This window comes from Sinocyclocheilus rhinocerous, unplaced genomic scaffold (assembly GCF_001515625.1).
Source record: "Sinocyclocheilus rhinocerous isolate Xijiao unplaced genomic scaffold, SAMN03320098_v1.1 scaffold677, whole genome shotgun sequence".
NCBI lineage: Eukaryota > Metazoa > Chordata > Actinopteri > Cypriniformes > Cyprinidae > Sinocyclocheilus > Sinocyclocheilus rhinocerous.
The window spans coordinates 900,356-918,644 of record NW_015633185.1 but is presented as its reverse complement, the minus strand read 5'-3'; the positions used below and the strand labels follow the sequence as shown (position 1 = coordinate 918,644).

Here is an 18,289-nt window from a genome sequence, read left to right as displayed (position 1 = left end):
CCTCTCCAAACCTTACTGATGTGAAGGAAAGTCATGCAGTGGTGACTTTTGGCCGTCAGCATCGGGGAGTCCAGCTCCCTTGTCTGCTTAAGCCTGTTGATATGAGTGTGAAAGCTGTTGTTAATAAAAGTTTCAAAGGGAGAGATGAAAAGGAGGAGAAATTGAGCAGCCTGGGCAGCATTATTCTCGCTCTGTATGGTGGCTGCCCTGGCGGAGGTGTACCGCTGACTGCAGGGGCTCGCAGAGGTCGGCGGAGATGTCGCCACCGTCGCCCAAGGGCAGGGGCGAAATCACTCGCCTCTCACAGGCTTCAAAGAGCTGGGCAATTACACTCAAGTAGCCAAATGAATAGATGTCTCAGCTTGCCAGCAGTTTCTTCAGAAAAACAGAGGAGGCCTTTGAGAGGGAGAGGAGGGGAGAGCCACACCTTATGAGTAATGTGTAACAACTCGTTTGATAATTGCAGGGAGAAAAAGCTGCCCGTCTTCTATCCCGAAAAAAGCAACCCGCGCCAGCCACTGGCTCTGATCGCAGACAGAAAAACCGGAGAGAAAAAGGCCGAGTGGCAGTGCTCCATATAAGCAATATTGTTTAGAGAAGGCGTCCATTGTGAATGCTACTCTCGAGCAGTGGCACATACGAAGTCAGCTTCCCATTGAGTGGGCTGAAAAGGGCCTTTGATTGGAAATTGCTCTGGCAGGAGAGCACACCTGCAGAGAGCGCTCTATAGAGCCTTTTGGAGGGCCCAGCAGCTGCCAGAGCTGTAAGTCTGGGCACCTAGTGGGCCGAAGAATAGAAGCTGTGGAGTCTTTCAATGCAAAGCCACTTAGTAACAGAAGGCATGTGCCAAGCTTGCAAAGGCAGAATGAAAAGTGCCCTTCGGAGTTGACTAAATATCAGGGGGGCACTTCTTCGAAACTCCCAAAGCCCCCTCTTGCACTTCTATTTGTGAGAACAATAACAGACCTGAGAGCCCAAACCGCAGAAATATACCAATAATCGCCAGGGAGAGGGGCGAGGAACTCAGCCGGAGTGTGGAAGCCATCAATTACACAGAGCAAAAGTTAAAAACCCAGCGGGACCAACGCATTAGAATGCAGAGATATGCAGGCCTGCAGGCGATGGACGGCTCTACTGTGCTGTGGTCGAGGCCCCAGAAATGTACTGTGTGGAAGAATATGGACCATGACTGAGAACATTCGACCACAAGCCTTGGTTTTATGCAAGGTTCCATCTTTCATTGTTTGGAACGCTATCTTTCGGAGGCTTGTATAATGCGGATTTGCTCTTAAAGGGACCGTTTACTCACGCTCATGTCATTCCAAACTTGTGTGACTTTCAAAAGAAGATATTTTGAGAAATGCTGTTTCCATTATATGGACAAAAACATAATATCTTCTTTTGAAGAGAGAACGACGATGAGGGTGAGTAAACATTGACAGAATTTCCATTTTTGGCTGAACTGTCTCTTTAAAGATACAACTTGTTGAATGCAGCATAGTCTCCATATAAACCCAACATAGGGTTTAACAAGACTTCCACTGTATACCACTTTGGAAAATCTCATCTGAAAGACTTCAAGGGATCAAAAGCAGTTGACTGTCCGGGCACTGAGGTCCCAGATCCCCTTGCGTTTTTTCGGCTGAATCCCTCTGAAGGCACCACCTGACACATAGAGAGCCATGTGCAAGAATCACACAAAGCATTGTCAATTGAAGTATCTCCCAGCAGCTAATTTATGATGCCCTCAAAGCAATTTTCACAGTCAGAAAAGTGCAATTGTATTTTCCAGCTCATTAAACCCAAGCACAACAAAGCTTTCATCCTCCCGCAACCCCCTCCCTCTCTTTCCACCCCTCCAACCCACAGTCTGCATTTCAAAAGAGGCAACATGAAAACACAAGCCTCCGCTAAGTGTAAAATAAACATTTTGCTCTCATTTCTATGTTTTTATGGTCACCACCAGGAATCTCTCTGTGCGTACAGCACGGATGAGAGCGCGGGGGCTTGAAGTGTTCATAAATGTGGCACAGCTCAGATTCAGTGAGAATTTAAGGCTTGTTTATTCAGAGGGCCTCTTTGCTCTCCTCCCTCCCCTTTGTTCTGGGTTTCATGGGAGGACTTGGAAATTGTAATCTCAGGACAATCAGCCTGACTTATTTGTTCAGGCCCTGTCTCACTCGTAATCGCAGTAAACCCTTTATATCATGTGAGTACCTGTTAAAGAGCCTCACTGTGTGGTGCCTGCATTCCCCGCCCTCTGAAATCTCCCTGCTTGAAACACTCTCTCAGTCTCAAGTGCTTAATAAGTGTTAGCAGTTAAATCAATCTCATGTTAAAAAGTGCTCTTGATAGATGGGTCTTGTTTAGTTTTGATCTTTGTTTGTAGGACTAGAAAACAGTTTGTTTCTGGGTTTCTTTACAAGTAAAGTGGGAATGATGCTACAATATGCTGACTATGACTTCTTTTCTTGTCTATTTTTGACTGTAAACCTCCGAGCTTCTAATTATAAACAAGAATCAGCATATCTGCCACAAAGAAATCAGGAATTGCATTTGCAATGATTCAAATGACAAACAGGTCATTAAATACACAGAAGTAACAGTGACATGTAGACAAATGCTTTCAGAGTGGTTGACAAGTAAGGTCTGCACAAGAACAGCCCCCTTTGATGCAATAATACATCTCTGCTGAGGGATATGTGCTCTGAGGAACATTAAGTGCTGGTTTTCTGTCAGGCCTCAATCAAAGTTGGGCTGAAGAACCAAAAGGGATAATTCACACTTCTGTGAAAACCTAACTCATTGATTCATACGGAGAGATTTTGCGGACAGAGTGAGAGTGGATGGAGCATTCGAATTTGTGGTCACATTCTTTGGTTCCTCACTAAACCACAAAATGGCCACAATTAGTTTCTCATCCCAACAGTCAAAACCATGTGACCACGCTCATTGTCCTTTGCTTTCCCTCAAAAATCTTGGCTTGAATCCACAGCTAAAGTCCAGAAAAATTGCCTCAATTGTCCGCCGTCATCTTTGTGGTGCATCTTAAGTGTTATTTGCTTTTTAGTGTAATGGATATTACATTTCCACTGGAGTAGAAGAGAAAAGGAGAAAGTGACTGTAAATGCCAGTAAATGAAAAAATATGCTTAGTCTGTCAGGGCATGCAATTAAACTTGATAAACTTGAACATTTAGGCAATTCCCTCACAGCATGCTTTATAAATGGTCCTGACATGAAAATGACACTGCAAAACCTCATCTCATTTTCTCAAAACCTACTTGCACACAACAATATCCTCTCATTAAAGGGGCAGTTCATCCAAAAATGAAAATTCTGTCATCATTTACTCACCCTCATGTTGTTCCAAACCTGTATGACTTTCTTTCTTCTGTGGAACACAAAAGAAGATATTTTGAACAACATTGTATGGAAAAAGACATCGGGACATATCCCAAGATTTCTTAAAGAAAAAACCTGAAAGGGGTATAAATAACATGAGGGTGAGTAAGTGATGACAGAATCTCTCACTTCATTAAAAAGTCTGATAAAAAAAATTATATTCATATAAACAAATTCATATTGTCTCTCATTAGAAAAATAATTTCTACACAAGAAAAACATCTATTTCTTTAAAAAACAAAAAACTAAATATAAACCAATGAATGGTGTATGTGTTTATTTTCATTGCTGACTACAGAATTATTTCATTTCCTCTTCTTTGTTTCCCCTTTGTGCTTTGTAGCTAGTAAAGTTAGCCAGCTAACAAGCAGTAAAATAACTAAATACTGTCCCCAAAAGAGTCATTCATTTGGTTATGCTGCTATAAATGATGTTTCAGTTGAGTTTCAGACTAGGGTTGGTGTTTGCATTATTTTAAATAAAATACCATATATTTTTATTGTACATACATATCTGATATACACTTGTTCATTTGCACAAAACACTCAATGACCACAAATCAGTATCCATGACCAGTAATGTGTATCAGTTTGCATAAAAATGGCCGAGAAATGGACGGCTGAATTAATAAGTTCATGGCTCTCAGCTGGGATGCTCAGCAGTTCATGGGCGGCTTATCCTTATAATTGTTCGAAAACATGAGTGCGACAGTTGAGCTAAAGCAGGCAAGATTTTTCTGTGGGGAAGTCAAATGGCTTTAGGATTGGGGTAATGATGTTAGCCTAAACTGACTGGGTCAGGTCAAGCTCTTGTTAAGTCAAATAAAAGGTCAAGATACTTTCTACTTATCCGTGTCACCCGAGGCCTCTGTTTTAAGTGCCCCCTCTGGGCAGAGTAAAAAATCTTAAGGAAACCCTATGCGCATGGACATAAACACAAGCCCAACTTGCCACAGCAGTTTCCCTTTTGAGGTAGTTAAGCATTTATGAGGCCTGACCTCCGCCGGTTTCACTCGCAACAACCCATTGGGTTCTAGTTCAAAAAGATGGCAAGAGAACGCTGGTCAGAAAGTGAAGAAATACTAGAGAAATAACTTGACCCAGGCTTTTTTTCTAAACCGCTTATCTTAAGCAACAACAAGTTTTATTCTGTTTAAACAATCTACCACTATTCACAGATGACAACCTGTATTTTAAAGGCATATTAATGCTTACATGTCACAAAAAAAAACAGACATATGCATTTTTGTTGGTAAGAAAGCATTTCTCAAGATCATCAAGATCAAAGTGATTTGACAGACTCAAATCATTTGCAAGCAATAACCTCCTACCACTAAATGACATGGACATACGGAATGGAAAAATAAAATAATAATTATCAAAATGTTGGATGTGACCAACACACTCTCAGGTGTAGAAAAACAAACATGATAAACTTTAAAAATAAAATACTTTATAGTGACTAGAAAAATAATAATGGAAAGTGACAACACAAAAAAGAATACAAGGAAACTGTGACAGAGCGATATAGATTTTTAATAACATTTTTTATTAAACAACACTTTTTGGAGGCTTGCGATTCAATTGCTGTTCTTGTTTGCTGTCACTGATACAGCAATAATTATTATCCAAGAGGTCATTCTCCCCAGACTTGGCAAAGTCATGATTTTGAGATGTAAATGATAGTTTTAATTTTTCCTCAGAGGGATACAGCCGTTGCACTCTGCCTACTTCTGTCACATCAACACTTCATCTTGGCCACCATTTCACAGAGGGTTATAACTGTGTCCCTTTGTGCTTTTGACAAGAGTTTAAGGTTCCAGTTGTCTCTATAAAACCCGGGAACAATACTCAGATGTAATCCTGTTGGAGCTTGATGCCACTTGCTGGATTTTTATGCGAGCGGTCAGTTAACGGACATAATGTCCCTTTTGGCAACTACTTCATCTTAAGTTGACTTTTCAAAGTGCTCTTTAGCATTTAAGCAAATGGATACTCTACAAAACTTGATTCTCACTATTGTGATCACCCTGGCAACACAACGAGAGTTACTTAAACACATACTCAGAACAGACTAAGGGAGATTGCAGTTTCTAACATTTTTAAAGAGGTACAATTAGTGCAATTGCTCTACAGCTCGTTTGCATTCAAGCCTCTTGAGGTTTTGAATCTTTGCACTGGATCAGCCAACTTTCAGTCACACTGTGAAAATGTCCATTCTACTCCATGGCGACCGTGAAGGACTGATCTGCTTTCAAAGTCTATAATAACTTCTGACATAGTTTACTTGACTCCACGCTGTGACAGAAATGTCTTCTGGAGTCAAAGCCGGAAATCTCTGAAACAGGGCACCACTTTGGAAGCCTAAAGCCAAACACAGTGAGATTATACTTCAAGGGGGATTTTTTCCCCATAAAGGTATATGTATAAAAATGTGAATGATAATAGGATAGATATAGAATATTCTGAATATTTTCCTGCATAGTTATGTTGATTTGACAGACTCAAATAATTTGCAAGCAATAACCTCCTACCACTAAATGACATGGACATACGGAATGGAAAAATAAAATAATAATGATCAAAACTTACATCTTGGGCAAGAACCTAATATGCACAAAAGGCTGAAAATCAGCCATATTTAAGGACAGCCATGGAGAGACTGCACCTCACTAAGACACCGCTTGATATAGAGATGAAAACACTCAAAACTGGACTACTGTAATGTGCGTATGTAAATCGATCTTGACAAGCCAAAGTATTATCCACAGAACAAGATCTGATTAAAAAAACAAAAACCTTGAAGCCAAAAGTTCAAGTTCTGTGCCTTGGAGTATTCGAAAACACTGATCTCATTTAAAATGGTTACTTGTGCCCTTTGAAACCTCTGCAAGGATTTTCTTTGATCGGCTAAAAGCCTATGATTATCATAACATGATGCCAATACAATCTGTATGGATAAGACATAAGATTTAATGTTTGTAGACGGCCCATTTTAGCGGAGACTACAGAAAAGCATAGAATTGGTTATGAAGATGGAAATCTGTGAAGATGACAGTCTGAGATTTTATATGCTTAGAAGTATTGCTTTCTCAAAGGTTTTCATGGTCCAAATAGAAATGAGGCACATATCAGAAAGACACTAACATGCTAGGATGAGATCACAAAATAGAGCTGTAAAACCACTGCGATGAGATATGTGTGTGTGTGTGTGTGTGTGTGTGTGTGTGTGTGTGTGTGTGAGGAGGCTGTTGCCTTTCTGTACTATGGAATAGCCACACATCTGTGATTGGCTCGACGTACAGCATGTCAGCACTGCTGGAGAGGGTATGAAACGTCTTGAACTATTAATGCCAGTTGAGCCAACATGATGCCAATTTAAATAGAACATCAACTATATCACACATTTGTGTACGAATACTATTGCATCATACAAGATACTGGCATGATTCTGAAACATTAGTCTTAATTGGCATTAAAAAGACATTTAATGTCATGTAAATCTGCCATATTTATTTAACTATGCAACTATGCACACTTAAGTTTGCTTATGTCCAGTGAACTAGCAAACAAAAATGTATCACTGTATAACTGACACAACTTTTCCCAACAATTTTCCCTTTGAAAAGATGCATTTTCCAACCACAAGAGTCTCTCAGCAATCAGCATAGAATTCTGCTTGGCTTTATTTTTTTAAACATGAGAATCAAAGCTAAGGATGCATGAGAAATCTATGTAACCCCCCTTGGACATAGACAAACATTCCATCAAGAATCAGATCTTTGCAAAACTTTGAACTCATGCACAGAGGACTAACATAAACAGTATTGTACTGCTTAAGAGCAATTGTTCCACTGGCAGAGCAATAGTCAAGTCATGAGGGATTCCCAAAGAATAACATTGGGTGTTTACATTTCAAGTAATTATACTAACCTCAAGAAGAGTAACAGGAAAAATTAATTATTCAATAAAAAAGGTTGAGAGTCAAGGGAGACTGGAGGAAAGTTACGCATGACACTGAATTCCCCAGAGATGAAATAATGTCCTGAGATGACGGCAAAGGAAATTACTAAATAGCTATATAGAAGCAAAAGGCAACAGTGATGTCCTCAGATAGAAATCTTAATGTGGTCTTTTAACATATCAACTTTGACATTGGCTCTAAGAATGAAAAGCTTGGTTTGTTAACAAATAATGAGGACATTGTGGCACACTCAACAGTAACTTAAGTTTGGCTTTAATCCTGGTAATACCAGGAAAACATATATTCATCTTATATGTGTTCATATATATATAGCCTATAGCATATATATATATATATATATATATATCTTCAGAAGCATTTTACAGTCCACTTGTACAATTGTAGTATCAAAAAGCAAATACAGTATATTATGTCTCACATTAATGCCACGTAAATGCCAAGAATATTTAGTTTATCCTACGGCAACTCTACTGAAATAATTTAGCAGTAAGCTAAATATGTGCTCTTTAACTAATAATTTTGCATACAAAAAAAAAATCTGCAAAAAAAAAAAAAACCTCACTTTAAAGGGGGAATAATTGTAAAACAGCTTTTAAAATCACTTGGGTTTTGAGAATCTCCATATCAGATATGAAAATATTCCATGTCAGTACAGAGTAGGCTACAAGGGAATAATAGACTTAATGTCCTGTTTTCTTCACACATATGTTTATATAAATATAAAAGTTGTTTGGCATCTTTCACATCTTAACCCTGTCAGCTTCTGCCATTTTGGGGTAATGAGTAGCACACACTACACTACTTACAGTATTTTGCTTTGTAATAAATCAGAGAACCGCTTCCTTAGTAAATGTTTCAATATGTGCACTGGTTTTGAAGAACACTTGGAGTGGTATTCTCATGGGAGGAGGTTACATGGGCCTAGCAATTACATTCACCAAGGATTTCGCTGAAATACCGCCTTACCGAGAGCAGGCACTGTGGATCAGCAAAAAAAAGCAGTCCAGTTTTTTCTCACTGTTGCTGTTGGATTGAAAGACATGTATAACACAGGAAGTCCACAACAACACATATTTTAAAAGACCTATTAACAGATAGAAAAGGCATTTGGCTTTATTCTTAACAAACTGTCTAACAAATATTACTAAACAATCCTATTTAATAGACTGCACCAGTCTAATTAAAATATCAAACATGACACCGTATTACTGGTTTGAATCAGAATCACTGCCAAACCGCAGTTTTGACCGATGAATCATGTGGTTCTAAAATGGATTTACACATCCGGCTAATAACAGATGACCTAATGTAGCGGGTCATCTGTCGAGGTGAACACACAAAAATAGCAAGCTTCTAATATTGTTTTGGGCTACTAACCTTTTTCTGTTTTTATGTCACAGCTAAATATTTTAATTCTACTTGGTTTTGAAACTGACGAATGTCGTGATCCGTAACGAAGTCGCTATAGTTATTAAAACCAAACATTCCAGTGTCATAAATTTAAAAACCTGAACGTATTTGTATAGTATGGTTTTAAAACTAAGTGCTTAACAATTGCTTAAATATTAAACAAAAACGTATTATACTTAAAATGCTTATTAATTTTAGTTAATTTATCTTGATGGCACAAAAGCCTAAATCCGTTTTAAAAGTAGGGTAGAAACTTTACTGGTATGATGGTCTACTGTCTTATTTCCCCTTTTATATTTTCACAAAAATCTGCAAAACAAACATGCTCCGATAATAAAAATGATCAAGTCCAAAGCTTCCAAAAGGAGACATGTAGTGAGGCAACAGTTAACTGAGTGGTACGCGCTGTCTGTGGGAACTGATTGGCCTCTGGCTATTGCCTTGACATTAAACTCTTCGAGGACAATTGGTTAAGTGGAGTTAACTGTTGCATATTCTCCCTGAGGTAGCTTCCTTTTTGATCTTGCCGAGACTGGCGCCTTCCAAAACAGGGCTTGTCTGCATTATGAAATGCTTTGACTTACGGTGAGGGGTTGCCAGTTGCGCCTCAATAGAGGCTTTCTGCAGTCTTAAAGGGCCAAGACAAGCTTTAAATTGCCGTAATGCAGCGTGAAAAAATCATCGTCAATTCAGTCACATCATTTTGTCCGGTCACAGTTTTACGGAAAAAAAAGTTGTTGTTTTTTCCATCGAACACAGGGATCTGTTTTTGAGGCAAAACAGACATTATGCAATTTATAATTTACATTTTAAAAATCAACTTAAAATGCAATAAAACACTTTATCTCGGAAAAAGCTACTATCACTAGTCTTAATTTTGGTATAGGCATGCATTCAATAAAACCCCTCAAAATTCTATCCCACGTGCGTTATAAAAACGTTTTCCACTATATCTACTATACAGCAGTTTTTATAAAGAAAACTCCCGTGAACGAAGAGGCCAGGGAAGTGGCTTGTTTCGCTGTATGTTTTCAATAAGAGTTGAGTTAATGAGTACGGAGGCCCGCTATACAGACATCCCCTCTGGTTAATTGCAACAAAACTTCTCAAATGGCTCCTTGCCTCCAAGACTGGAGCCCCCAGAGCAATCAATAAACCACCTCGGCAAGACAAGTATGATTAACCATGCAACATTTCTTTCAAAAGCATTGTGACGTCTCAAAGAAACTGGTTTGTCCAATCAGGACTAGCACGCGGAAAGTCATGTGGGTGAAATGTCAAGCCGATTGGAGGGCGGCGGGGAAAAAAAGAACTTTTGGAAGTTTATAGCTGCGAGTGCGCTCCGCTAGGAGAGTGAGGCAAGCGTCGCAAACGCGCGACGGCAGAAGGAAAAGGCACTGGTGGACGAGTAAAATTCAGGACGACTCACATATTCTTATTGTATGGCCCCTCTATCGTCCATGATGAATTCTTTTCAAGGGCCACTCTCACAAGAAGGAAAACTACAGGAACGCAAAAGTGCGGACAAAGCGGAGGCTCAAACCAACGATAAAGCGACTGTCAAAGGATGTAAAGGCAAGGCGCTGAGTCTTCCGTTCAGTGTGGAGTCTTTAATATCAGACAGAACAAGCACACGGACTTTATACACATCATCTGAATCGGGTATTATATCTCCGACATCCGGTGGAGATGAGCGGCTGAGGCTCTCGCCCATGGCTCTTTACACAGATAGAAAGATCCCAGTGGAGAGCGTCTCCAACCTATCCGACTGCAAGAGAGGAGATATGGAAGAACTAAATGACAAGGGACAGTCCGGCTGGTTTCAGACACCCTCGTACACTTCTCCGCCAAGTGAGTTGCTCAGCAGGGAAACCTGTCAATAATGTGGCATGATGACGCAAGACATTAAACATGCATGTTTTACATAGGCTATAGCAAAAAGCACTAATAAATACCAGGGAAATCGATTACCATAAAGACTATATTTAATCAAGCTCATTTGGATTTGAAATGAGATTTTTATATAAAAGTTAAAAGAATGTAGGCTAGCCTATGTGTAGAGGAAGAGCTTGATGTCATCCAAGAGTGGAATAATTGACCAGTGGGATAGCCTACTTCTGCAAAGAAAAGTCTGAAGTTGCAAAAGAAAAAAAAACGCATTCCAGTTTAATTAAGACAATTTAGTGGATCAATCTGAATTAAAAACAGGCTAGCCTATATTTCCGTTTCTGTATGTAGAAATTTTAAGATTATGCGATTGCGCATATCCTAATGCATGCTCCTCATAATGCTGAAAATAAACGTGTAGCTTCGGCAGAAAAAGTAACTGTCAATGCAGTGTAATACAATTATATTAATGTAATGTAATATAACTGTAACATAATTCCTTTTTATAGTAAAGTTTAATTTAATTATTTGTTCGCAGGGCACTCAAGTCCACCTCCATGTACCCTCAGAAAGCATAAGAACAACCGAAAACCGCGGACCCCGTTCACCACCTCGCAGCTGCTCGCTTTGGAGAGAAAATTTCGTCAAAAACAGTATCTTTCTATTGCAGAGAGAGCGGAATTTTCCAATTCACTCAACCTCACTGAGACTCAAGTTAAAATCTGGTTTCAAAACAGACGAGCGAAGGCAAAAAGACTACAAGAGGCCGAACTTGAGAAACTGAAACTTGCAACCAAGCCATTATTACCTGCGTTCGCCTTTCCGTTCCCATTCGGAACACACGTTGGATCTCCACCCCTCTACGGACCGTCCAGTTCCTTTCCTAGACCTGCGTTACCAGTCCCAGGACTTTTCGGAGGGCCAGTGACCTACGGAATGTATTATTTGTCTTAACCAAGTGAGCACGTCCTTCAAGTCACCGTCTATAGCTGCTGCGGTTCTGCCAGTCACAAGACGAGTGAAATGATAGCAAACAAGTTTTCTTTAAAGAACTCTACACCCATTTAAAATAAATTATTCTTGTGATCTACACAGATTATTCCTAAAGTGAGAGTCCCCAAATTGGCTTTAAAAGTGCAATGAATCTTCCCTGAATATATATATTATAAGTACAGATAACACGCTATGTGGCTAATTGTCTTAGTGTCAGAGAAAATAATTTCCAAGAGATAATTTATACTGAGGGCACAGCCAATCTGGCAAGTGTCTAGATCAGCATCACTTGCTGATGATGCGTGATGCGCGAGAAAACACCTAGTGTGCTCTGAAATGTATGTAGGATACATCCGCGCCAGTTCCAACAAAGCTCTTAAATTCAAGAAATTACCTTATAATTATTACTAAGGGTTTTATAACTTAAAGAGCTCGTTGGACTGTCAGCAGAATCTTACAGTACAAATAAAAAACTGATTTCAGTTCAACTCTGTCCTGTCTTATAACATTGCTACTTTCCAATACTAGAGTCCCCAAATTGGCTTTAAAAGTGCAATGAATCTTCCCTGAATATATATATTATAAGTACAGATAACACGCTATGTGGCTAATTGTCTTAGTGTCAGAGAAAATAATTTCCAAGAGATAATTTATACTGAGGGCACAGCCAATCTGGCAAGTGTCTAGATCAGCATCACTTGCTGATGATGCGTGATGCGCGAGAAAACACCTAGTGTGCTCTGAAATGTATGTAGGATACATCCGCGCCAGTTCCAACAAAGCTCTTAAATTCAAGAAATTACCTTATAATTATTACTAAGGGTCTTATAACTTAAAGAGCTCGTTGCGACTGTCAGCAGAATCTTACAGTACAAATAAAAAACTGATTTCAGTTCAACTCTGTCTTGTCTTATAACATTGCTACTTTCCAATACTTGGCCATAGGCTGCCAAATTCAGGCCTAAATGGATAGTAAGTGTGAGCCTTTTTAAAATGAATACGTGTATTTTCACGCAAACCAAATATTTTGTAGCATATTACAAAGATTGTACCCAGATAACTATGATTTGCTAAATGTACACTGCCAATAGGTCCAATAGCCTACCTCTACGTCTTTTTTTTCTTCCATTATTTGACAGGCTACCCGGTTTTAGGTTGAAATGCGTGGTTTGTTATTCTGTTGGTCTTTATTGAAGAGGAACTAGATGCAGAGACAACCAGCATCGTCCATTATACCATAATTTTACTCAACTTTTCCTCCCTTACGTTTTTACAGAGGATTTTTTGGCCTGTGTTTATTGATTTTTCGCTTGTTTAGCCATAATCCCTTCAGTAGACTACATATGCTAGTTTGCTAGGTTGAAAGATTAATGTCTAGATTTGTATTATTGTAAATACACGTATATATTACAGATTTTGCATTCCTTTTTTAAAAAATAAATTACAAATTGGATTGCTGATATTTATACACTGTTTACATTTATCTTCTGTAAATTATTGTATATTTTATATGTATATACAAATTAGAAAAATGATCTTTTCATTAAAAAATAAATCTCACGGAGACTGATGTGTACAATGTCGTTATTTATAAGTTAAAAAATACAACATTTCAATTCAATAATCCTCTAGATGATCTTTTGTCTATTTTATCTCTTACATGAACCTAAACAAAAAAAAATCAACTCGCTTATGAGATTTGTAACAACTGTTGTTCCACATATTAAATTGTTTCAGAGACCGACGATTATATTACAAATGTTTAATTTAGGCTCATACTCAGCGCTAAATGGACAACAATAATTTCCAAGAGACACGAAGATGCTAGTAATTATAAATAAAAAACTATTAAGAAATAAAAAATATTACAATAACAATCAAAATAAAACATTATTTATATTAAAAGTAAAAACATTCACGACCAAAATTAAAAATAAAGGATCCTGAAGTACATTCCAGATACGAGCCCTTCAGATAACCTTCACGGTATTTATAGTGTTACAAAATCCACATTTCCGTGAAACCGACTGAAGAACACACATTAGTTGCAACGCGTCTTAGGTTTTTATTAGTTCTTGCGTGAGTTTCACACGCCATCATTACACGCATGCATTTGTGTCTGAAACATCTAGCGAGATGTTTGTGCCATTAGTTGAAAGCGACTTTAGATCTCGAAAGGCTTACATTTATTGGAATATGTAATACATAATTAAAGAGTTAAATATTGAATATATTTTCCTTGACTTTCAAACTTCTTGCCACAACTGAGTGCAAAGTTTTACATCAAAGATTATTAATCTCAACCATACATAGAGAGAAGACAACTTTTTAAAGATTGCTTTCACAAGTTTTATTGCTTTATTACAAAAATACTGCTCTGGAGAAACAAATGCTTTACCAAGCTAACGTGATAAATTGTTTGCATTGGATAAAAACTTTGGCCTACTTCTTCCTTCTTCCTCTGAAGCCTTTGACTGAGCCTTGACCGAAGCACATGGATGATGGAACTCTGGAGGAAAGATAATAATCAACACATAGTTCTGATCACTGAGTCTACAGGGTAATGAAACTTAATCAAGCATTTATATGAATCCATGACCATGAATCCACCCACTTGTATGAATATCGTGTCTTTAGATTAGCTGTCTGCATTGGTTCGGTTTCTACAGTGTTTGTGCTTTCTGGCTTTGGGGTCAAGGAGAAGTCCATCGACTCACTTTCTTGTTGAATAGTTGTTGTTTCAGAAACCTGCATATGTGCTTCCTTCTGCTGTTGGGTCTTTTTTTCTTGGTTTCTGTTGATTTTCATAAGATTATGATTAAAAAAAATTCTTAAGTGATCAAATAGTCCAAAATTTAATTATATAATGCTGTTCAGCTGAAATAATGAAATGACTAGATATGAAAGAAAAAGTAGAATTTCTATAATCAAAAAATGACCACAATTTACATTAGTATTAATATCAAACCTTCCGCTAATTTTTGCTTTGTCAAATCTGAAATCTGCTGGATAGCTGTGTTCTGATAAGATGATCTTTCCTCTCTTTGCATGTTTTGAATTTCAGTCCACATCCTTCCACCAAGCACTCATACTGAAAATCAATATTAACAAGACACAATCAGCAAAAAAAAAAAAAATTATAAAAATTAGCAAAGCTGAAAAAATATTTGTTGGTTTAAACAGAGTGTATGAGGAGGAGGAAAAGTGTACTCATATATTCTTTATTTCTGGTATTTCTGTGCCATTAAAATCAGTGTTTCAATGTTTCAAGCTACTAAAACACACACTGCATTTCAACTTTCTGTTGAAACCAGTAGGTGGCAGCATTTCGCTACATAAAAAAAGATGTTTGCTCTCATTTAATTTAAAGGGTTAGTTCACCCTCAAGTCATCCTAGGTGTATATGACTTTCTTCTTTCAGACGAATGCAGTCGGAGTTATATTTAAAATTGTCTTTGATCTTTCAAGCTGTTTAATGCCACTCAGCAGGTGTCGCGCTTAGTAACACATACAGCTGTTCCCTCACCACAGTGCAACAGTGAAAAGGGACCCCTTTCAAACAGTGTCGCGTTCCGAACGTTGTTTAAGCGACATACACCGGTATTGCGGTATTTAAAAAATGAATATCATAATAAAAATAAACACCGGTATTCGGTATGAACCGGTATACCGCCCAGCACTAGATTGGCGCTTTTTATTTAACTTCTTTTGGACTGATGCATGCAACACCCGCTGAGTGGCATTAAACAGCTTGAAAGATCAAAGACAATATTTAATATAACTCCGACTGGATTCGTCTGAAAAAAGAAAGTCATATACTCCTAGGATGACTTGAGGGTGAGTAATTCATGGGCTAATTTTCATTTTTGGGTGAGCTAACCCTTTAATGTATACTCTTCTGTGCAAATGTATAATATAGTTATGAATATCAATTATTAAATGATTTTATGTAGTATTTCCATGAGAGAGTAATATAAAAACATCAAATGTATATGTGGTTAGCATGCACAATGAAAAACTGTTTTTGTTCTAACGTCCAATAGTTTTTATAGCCGCTATTCCTATCTGGCATGCAAATACCCAAATAATTCACGGAAGACTGCCTCCAGTGACACTGCAATTCTTATCAACTTAATCAAACTGGTAAATAAAACTAAAATCTAGTATGCATATAGTCCTACAAATACCACTGAAAGTGATCACACAACTTCTTACAACAAGTAACAACAACATGTACAGTATCACTCACTACACTCCTATAACATCTGATATTACAAATGACAATACCATGCATTGTTTCTCCGCCATGATCTGGAAGAGGGAGTCATGCCACTCCAAGATGTGCATCTCCAGCAGTCGGTTTGATGGAAATGAGCGCTTGCAGTTGGAACACACATTTCGATGTAATGAATTGTAGTGGTGTTCATACCCTTCCAACGTGTCAAATAACTGCCTGCATCCCGCAATGTGACATCTGAACTCAGAGATACTGGGAAGAGGGTTGAGAAATTAGTGGCACATTAGTATCAAGTCAAGAGAATGTTGCTCAAAATGTTTCACCACTCATCCAAGTGAGGTCATCAGTAAACTTATGGTCTAGATTGCCCAGCACTTAACCTCATCAGAATCAGATACTGTGACATTACTCAATAATAATACTAAAATCTACACTACTGATACTTATCGTAATCTATCAAGTTGCATAAAGACAGCTACAAAGAAAGAAACATCCATTTGACCATAATAAATAGCCTATGCAAGAACATTTTATAACGACCTGGACTGATATTCTTCACAGACATGATAATTATTAAGTTTTAAAAGTTTTAACAAATAAGATGAATACTAATGATCTCAATTGGACCTACCGATTAATTTTATGCTTATGAGTAATTTGTTAATTCATAATTTGCCTAATTACAAAGCAATATTAATAGTGAAACGACATTACTCACGTCGGAGGATGTTCATCATCTGCAATAGCCGTCACGACATCCTGTAGGTACATGTGCCTGTGTATGTCGCCATCCTGTTGAATTACACATTAAGGAATCGGGATATTGGTAAATATCCCATCATCATATCACAGTCATGTCATTTCTTCGTCACTCTTAAATAACACATTGAGAGATAAACATGCAATTGTTGTTATATATATTAGCAGAAGGAAGGCACTTTTCTGAAATGCAATAACCTTTTCTATCGATCCAGTCGAAGAATCTACATACCTCAAAACATTCATCTTCTACAGCAAATCGAAGTCGTTGAGGTCTGAATCCAAAAGGTGAAAAAGTATTTTCACCTTCTGTGTCTTTTTGTTGTAAACAATGCCACTCGGATTCCCTATTTTCAATTACCGGTATCTTTCCTGCAGGAATTTGTGGTGCTGTAGACCCCAATAGTTGAATTAATTCAGGTTGCAGCAATATGTTCAGGCTGTAGCATTATCAACATGCTCCATGTAAGTTATAAACCGGTTTGCGATTCCGTGTCAAAATAAAAGCCCTCAAACTTAAAGCCAGTTGAGGGCACGCAGGGCGCACGATTGCATGAGAAACGTGTCATTTTATTTTGATGCAAAACAAAGTATAATCTAATGAAAAAGATGTTTGTTTTATAGCCCTTCATATAAGTCTGAAAGCCAGTGTCCACTGCCTACACTACCTTTAAATAAGCAGGGAAAAAATAAACTAAAAGCAAAACAGTCAAAACTGCACCTGCAGAATATAACCACAGGATGTCAGCAGAGTCATTCCAGTTATGCTTTTCATCCATCCATCCATCTTGTCACATATTCAGGGCCGGATTTACCTCTTTTCGTGACATAGGCAAAACAAATTTTTGGGCCCCCCCCAAATATAATAGGCCTAATTACCACCAAAGCAAACAAAAATATTTCTTCTCCATGTAAGTTATAAACCGGTTTGCGATTCCGTGTCAAAATAAAAGCCCTCAAACTTAAAGCCAGTTGAGGGCACGCAGGGCGCACGATTGCATGAGAAACGTGTCATTTTATTTTGATGCAAAACAAAGTATAATCTAATGAAAAAGATGTTTGTTTTATAGCCCTTCATATAAGAAAGAAAGCCAGTGTCCACTGCCTACACTACCTTTAAATAAGCAGGGAAAAAATAAACTAAAAGCAAAACAGTCAAAACTGCACCTGCAGAATATAACCACAGGATGTCAGCAGAGTCATTCCAGTTATGCTTTTCATCCATCCATCCATCTTGTCACATATTCAGGGCCGGATTTACCTCTTGTCGTGACATAGGCAAAACAAATTTTTGGCCCCCCCCCCAAATATAATAGGCCTAATTACCACCAAAGCAAACAAAAATATTTCTTAATCAGTGGAAACTGTTACAGTGTTTTCTATCGCAATAAGTGCTTGCGTTCAATCAAATCGAATGTAGTTCTTAATTTGTTTGAGAACTTAAGCCTCGTTCAGACTGTCAGCCCAAATCCGATTTTGTGCAAATTCCAAAACGTAATTTTAGAGCTAATAACAGAGGCTTGAGCCATTGATATGCAGGCTAACGCAGTTATTAATGCAGTCTAACGCGGTTATTAGAGAGAGAGAGAGAGAGAGGGAGAGAGAGAGAGAGAGA

The 18,289-nt window shown here is 38.1% G+C and overlaps 1 protein-coding gene and 1 pseudogene across 1 annotated transcript; one reads left to right on the top strand and one right to left on the bottom strand.

Annotated features, from left to right (window-relative positions):
* Positions 1–10,095: 10,095 nt before the first annotated feature.
* On the top strand, positions 10,096–12,127 carry LOC107743518 (homeobox protein MSH-C). The gene is made up of 2 exons (XM_016556773.1): positions 10,096–10,649; positions 11,224–12,127. Exons 1-2 carry the CDS (start codon positions 10,241–10,243, stop codon positions 11,637–11,639), a joined length of 825 nt encoding a protein of 274 aa, XP_016412259.1. The 5' UTR covers positions 10,096–10,240; the 3' UTR covers positions 11,640–12,127.
* Positions 12,128–13,798: 1,671 nt separating this feature from the next.
* Positions 13,799–17,122, bottom strand: LOC107743592 (zinc finger protein 511-like; annotated as a pseudogene).
* Positions 17,123–18,289: the final 1,167 nt, after the last annotated feature.

Bases quoted from the DNA above. Each gene is read 5' to 3' on its own strand.
- LOC107743518 (XM_016556773.1), top strand. From the start codon at position 10,241: ATGGCCCCTCTATCGTCCATGATGAATTCTTTTCAAGGGCCACTCTCA. The intron at 10,650-11,223 runs GTGAGTTGCTCA...ATTTGTTCGCAG, and splicing joins CTCGTACACTTCTCCGCCAA to GGCACTCAAGTCCACCTCCA.